This window comes from Manacus vitellinus, unplaced genomic scaffold (assembly GCF_001715985.3).
Source record: "Manacus vitellinus isolate BGI_N305 unplaced genomic scaffold, ASM171598v3 scaffold_73_pilon, whole genome shotgun sequence".
Lineage (NCBI taxonomy): Eukaryota > Metazoa > Chordata > Aves > Passeriformes > Pipridae > Manacus > Manacus vitellinus.
The window spans coordinates 109946-116309 of NW_021940773.1; the positions used below are offsets into that span (position 1 = coordinate 109946).

At 45.0% G+C, this 6364-nt stretch overlaps 1 protein-coding gene across 1 annotated transcript; it reads right to left on the reverse strand.

Annotated features, from left to right (window-relative positions):
* Window positions 1-965: 965 nt before the first annotated feature.
* LOC103762617 (cytochrome c oxidase assembly protein COX18, mitochondrial) lies at window positions 966-4955 on the reverse strand. The gene is given in 8 exon segments (XM_029964529.1): window positions 966-1267; window positions 1980-2090; window positions 2437-2549; window positions 3340-3503; window positions 3696-3796; window positions 4602-4658; window positions 4661-4720; window positions 4791-4955. Coding segments are annotated over 8 exon segments (945 nt in total). The 3' UTR covers window positions 966-1093.
* Between the last annotated feature and the right edge of the window lie 1409 nt (window positions 4956-6364).

Here is a 6364-nt window from a genome sequence, read left to right on the forward strand (position 1 = left end):
GAGGAACCTTATTCCCTTTTAACTGGCACTGGCAGATCTCAGGTTTGGTTTTGTAAGATAAAAAGGGTGCAAAACGAACATAAATAAATGGAGAACTGCAAATCTAACACAGCCAAGTTCCTGCACTGAACATTCCCTCAGAGCTGTACGGAGCACCAGCTCCCTCTACTGACACTCTCCCAGATAAAAATTCACTCCACCTTTGCACCGACTTTTTCCAACACCTTCAGCGGAAGCAAAATGACAATATGACATTCAGAGAAACCCGTAACACCCTTTAAAAATCTAGAAAGCATTTCCTACCTATGATGCAGACCTGGAAAGGGCTTTATCACATCAATTCTGACCTCCTTGCCTGTGGGTTTTGAATTTTTAAGACACCATTAGATGAGACGCATTTTTCTGCTTGCTTTGACTCGCAGTTTCACATATGTTTTTCTTTTTGGTACAAGAATATCCTGCCAGCATCCAGATGTAACTCTAACACTGATGTTCTGAGATTCATAACCAGACAGTGAAAACATGCCCACAGGTAAAGGGCAGCATTATTAGTACCATGATATCTGCACTTTTTCTCCAAAACTGCTGCTTTTCGTCAGAAACTCTATCTCAGCCCTACCTGTTGAGTTTCACTAAGCTATCACCACAATTCAAATAAATGCTTCCAAATCTGCATTAAAAATTCCAATCCCAATTTTTTGTTAGTTTACATCAAAATATTAACTTGGAATATTAAAAAACTTAAACAAGTATTTAATGAGCACTTTAACAAAAAAACCCCAAACAACCTCTTTACCTTTAGGACTTACAGTAAAAAAGAGGCAGGCTTATATGAGTCACGTTTTATTTAACACTCACCTGCACAGCTCCTTACAGTAATTCAGGAGACAAACCTGGAGTATTGGACTGCTGTAGTTGCAAAACAACCACCCTTGAAACAAAGCTTCCCAATGAGGACACATCTGTGCAGACCAGTACCCTCCCTATGGCCTTCAGTGCTTTATTTGGAAAATAAATACACAGCAAATAAGTACATCTCAGTAAAACAGCACTGCTTCACTCCTGAGACAGCTCTTCCTGCAGCTCAGGGATGTCATTTCTTAAAGCTGTACTTGGCAGCCAAGGCAGCCACAATGTCCCTGTAAGGAGTATCCGAGTCGGATTTGGTCCTTGGAATGCAGCAGAGCCGTCGGAAGGCGGGCGAGCGCAGCAGGAGGTTGTGGGAGAGCCCCACGAGGCTCGAGGACAGCCAGTACAGCGCCATGGACTGCAAGGAGACAAACAGAGCTCGCTCAGCGCCCTGGACTGAGGAGAACACCAGCTTTAGGCAGCTCTTCCCCAAGCACAGCCATGGGCTACCCCCAGTTACTGACAGGAATAACTCACCTAAACCACTCCTCCTCTCAACAACAACAATGGCTTCTGTGTCAAATGTAACTGTCTGTGCCTCTGAACTCTTCTGGGCAAAAGTGTCATCTACACTGAGGCTTGCAGTTCATAAATTAAGGCATGTTAAACTTGTTTCAACTTCTGTATTCCAGACTATAAACTGATGAGAAAACAACCAGACACTTTGTTTTTGCTAAGAATATTCTGCAGTAGAACACCTGGTAAAAATGAGAAGTGTTTGAAGAAAACTCTGAAACATGTCTCCATTTAAAACTAGCCTGGTTTCCTCTTTCACTTAACAAACTCTTGCCTATATGACTTTATACATAGAGTTTTCCTCTCGGTTTTGAGACCACACAAAGGACATTAACTTGCTCTGAACATCCTTCCAACTTTGCAAATTCTTCCCTCTTGGACAAAAATATTCCAGAGGCATGATGAATTTAAACACGCTTGTAGACAAAACATCTGATGTGTTTTTAGGCAAACAGCAGCAGAAATAGAAACCCGTGAGGCACTCGGGCTGCCCTTTAGGCACCACAACACACCAGTCATGGGTGAAGAGTCATGAAAGTCACATCAGTACTTACAGAGGGGACTGTGGCAGCCACAGGGATCATCGCCACGGACACCACGCGGAACAAATTCGTCACAAGCTTCTGGAACCTGGACACTTGCATTTTTTTTTGCGAAGAAAAGATCTGAAAGAGGAGACACTCACAGTTATAAACGGGTTCTTTTTGAAACGACCAAGCTGAGGGTTAACACCCAGAAAGCTCATTAGAACATCATTCTAAGAGAAATTTCAGTCAAAACTAAATTTTACCATGGCTCAAGTAAATCTGAGACGTGTCACATCACAGTTTGTCATCTCTGAACAAGACGCCGACACATTCAAATGCACAGAACAAAGAGGTTATTTTTCAGTTCTGCCCAGTGCATTTAAAGCAGTGATAATCTTATGTTTTAGAACTGGGTAATATTGTCTAAAAATTCCGTGAAAAGAATTATCCCTTTGCAATCACTGTGTTTATTCCACTAACGTACCTCCACTATCAGCAGATTCACCAGCCCCAGGGAAACGGGCAAAATCCACGTGGAATCAGGTGCCGTGAGGTCTGTAAACCACAGTGCTCCTCCTGATGAAAACTGCTCTTGAACTACAAGAACAATTTAAGGCAAGTACAGAATTGAGTAGGATTTGCTGCCTCAAGCGAGCCAGAACCGTCCCACGCATTACAATCCAACCACACAACTTTCTAGGTACATTTTAGCTACGGGATAAATGTTGTTAAAGCAGAAATCTGTGGTTCAACAGATTTTAACAGTCTGCTATCAATATAAGTAAAAACAGGTAGGAGATAAAAGCTGAGAGCCAGCTTAGCTCTCAACAGCCACTGAGAGGTAAACCCGCAGTAAAAACTACTTTGATCTCAACCACCACTTTACAAGTCAATGAGGAAAATAAGAATGCAGTAACCTACAGTGTCTATTTCATGTTTTTGAAATAATTATATATAATATACATATACTTATATATATAAATATAACAATTATATTTTTATTACTAACTGCATAACTAGCTACATTTTTGTTTAGAAGAACAAATTATAAACTCATCTCTAAAGAAAATATATATTTTTTTTTTATTTAAAAGCCATCACACATTCACCTTGTCTATAGTATTTCACAAGGAAGAAAAATAATACAGATTAATAGTGAGTGTGCCGTGGCATGGGTAATATTACTTGCTAAATTGGATTATCAGGCTATATTAAGTTTAAAACTAAGTTCAAACTATATTAAGTTTAAAAACTCAGTAGCTGACTTTTTATATCAGCTGATACACCCAGTTCAAGAGGTCGTGTTCTGTAACCAACAGAGGGTCTGTGAAAACAGTAAATGAGTAAAACATGACAATGAAAGAAGCCACCTGTGCACGTTAATCACCTTCTGAGCCCGCGGCACCGACGCTGCAGTTGCGCAGGGCCAGGGACACGCAGACCCACATGGGGATCTGCACCCACACCAGCAAGGTGGCTTTGAAGGGGTGGCAGTTGTCCCGAACGTACAGCTCTGTAACAATCCTCCGCAGGTTCTTCTTGAAGTGGAACCTTCGAGAGAGAAAAACAACAGCTCAGAGCTTTAAAACAGATAAAGGCTGAAAGGGAAAAGAGCAAATGAATCATAGGAGGGGAAAGGAAATCTAAGCTTTGGGCACAGTGGCAGAATCTTTGTGGGCTGTTCCCTCCTGCCACCCCTCGCTCTGGAATGGGTTTGTGAGCTGGGTACAATCCCCCTCGTACCTGGCCACCTTTTCAGACCAGCCCCGCTGCTTTCCTCGCACTGAAACCTCATAGCGAAGGCGCTCGGCGAGTCCTTTAATCTCAGGCTGCAAGTTTTCCAGCTAGCTAAAGAAAACGAGAAATGTTTGGGCAAAGTTGCAGGCAACAGCCACTTCCTCTTCCCTCCTCTGTTATTAATTATCCCTATGTAATTAAAAACCTGTACAGACATTAACCGTATTCATTGTCACTCTATACTATAACTTAACAACTGTACAGATGTTAAACATGTGAATTACCACTGTGTAATTTAATACCTGTACAGGTATTAAACATGCCTGTGAACGACAGGGCATCTTGTGAATGTCTCGGAGACAAGGCAAGTGAACACCTTTTATCTTTAAACAATATAACCATGTGAAGATAAGAGTGGCAAGTGTAACAGTGACAAGTATTTACAGTAACAATCCAAGATACTGCTACATGAAGCGAAGACAGAATTTTATTAGATTTTATACGTTTTTAAGAAGAAAATTGTTTCTATCCCAACTGAAATCAGAGCAATTCTTAACAAGCATCTTTTTGCCTTCATTCAGGACTTGTGACCAGCTACTTTACTTACAAAGACCCACCAACTTCAATGCCACCTCAATGGTAATCAACAAAAGTACTTAAAACCCTCCGAAAACCGGCGGAAGAATTGTTACGTTTATTCCTCGCCCCCCTCACCCTCTCCCTCACAGCCCCTCCCGACCCTCAGAGACCCCTCAGCCCACCCCTCATAGCTTCCTCTGCCCCTCTGAGCCCCCAAAAAGCAAAACTCCCCAAAATCACAAGACCCGCTGCAGTAAATGAATTGTTATTAAGAATTGTTTAAAAGACGCTTATCCCACGCCCCCTCGCTTCCCCCGCCTCAGCGCCCCGGACCTTGGCGAGCAGCCGCCCCTGCGTGCGCGGCCAGCGGCGGAGGGTGACGGCGGTGCGTCAGCCAGGGCGGCCCCCCGGCGGATTGGCGGCACCAACCAGTGGCAGCACCGGTGGCCCGCCTGCCAGCCGGCCGCCAGGCCCGCCCTCGGCCAGTGCACGGGCTCGGAGCTCGCCCCCGCCCACTCATACCAGCCGCCCGTCCCCTCCGGGCCGCCCGGCCCCGCTCCGCCGCGCCGCCGCCGCCGCCCACGGGGCCCGCGCGAGCCGCCACAGGCCAACGGCGACCCAAACACCCAGAGTTGTGCGCATGCGCGGCCCGCCCAAGGGCGGAGCGTCCAACGCCGCGGCCGCCATGGCGGGTAAGGGCAAAGGGAAGGGCAGCCAGCGCCGCTGTGCCGCCACCCTCACGGGAAAGAATGTCTGCCCCTCCTTCACTTCGTACCCATCACTCCTTGTACAATTCCCCAGGAGTCCCGCGCCGGCTTCCCTGCAGGCCCCTTCAGGTACTGGAAGGTGCTGCCACGTTCTCCAGGCTGAACAGCCCCAGCTTTCTCAGCCTGAAAACTATATTCATTAATGAGCAATTACTCATTCCACATCAGCGGTGTTCTCCTGCCCAGCCAGGTTCTGAACTGTGTCTCCTCACCTCTTGTGTATCAAGGAAAGGTCTAAATACCCCTTAAAACCACACACTCCATACCATGTTCTCCTCTCCATGTTCATCATAACCCTGGTTGTTCCCTTTTCTCAAATAAAGAGCACCTACCAGCTCCCAAAAGAGCATGTTCCTTGGTTTATTGGACAAATAAAAAGCATTATATTGTGTAAGAATTAAAAAAAAAATAAAAATCTATCTGAGAAAAAAAAAAAAAAGGTCCAATTCCCTCCACCCAGGATTTCCCACTGTCCAGCCACAGTGGTGGCATCAAGCCTGTGCTGCCCCAAACATGGATTGAGCTATCAGGTCAACAAATACTCTGGAATTCAGTCTTAATCAATACTGAGTACTGTTTCTCAGCAGGATTAACAATTGGTAACCTCAAACAGCACTAAAGCCTTAAGCAAATGATGCAGCAGAGAGCTGCTGGTCACACAGCAGAGGGGAAGGACGCAGTACCACCACAGTAAGGTGTGAGATGGAGTTGCGATCCTTTTTCTGAGCAGTTCTTCATTTCAGGATCCACGCTGTTCCCACCACATCTTCACAGGACGTACTTGCAGCTGAAAAAGGAGCTTGCTTTTATTTAGAGCACCACCTAAGGGCAGGTATATGGACACGGGTATGTACAAGGCTTGTGCCCACCTCAAATACCACAGGATGTAAAAGGCAAGTGGGGAATTTTTTCTGGCTTTCAAAGGAGCACCATAATAAAAACAAGTAGTGCTTCTTAAATCTGAGTTGTACATTTCCTTTAAACACTATGCACAGGAACTGCAGGGGGATCTTGACTGGATCAGTGCCACTGCTCACCCAGTCTGGCCTCAAAGGACCCCCCAGACTTTACCTCCTGGTACTGCTGTTCACACGTGACAGCTCCTGGCTGTAAGGGAATTCCCACCTGAACTTCTCCAAATAAACCTTCACAGGGCTTTTTCTGGAATAAACTTGCCTTTGGAGCTTTCAGCAGGGAAGCTCTCATTTCAAGCAGAGAATGTATGTATTCTCAAAAAAATCCAACACATATTTATTTGGGAAAAGCCCTCTGATAATGCCTAGGGTTTTTGTATTTTTATAACGTACTTAAATTACACAAGTAGAAAAG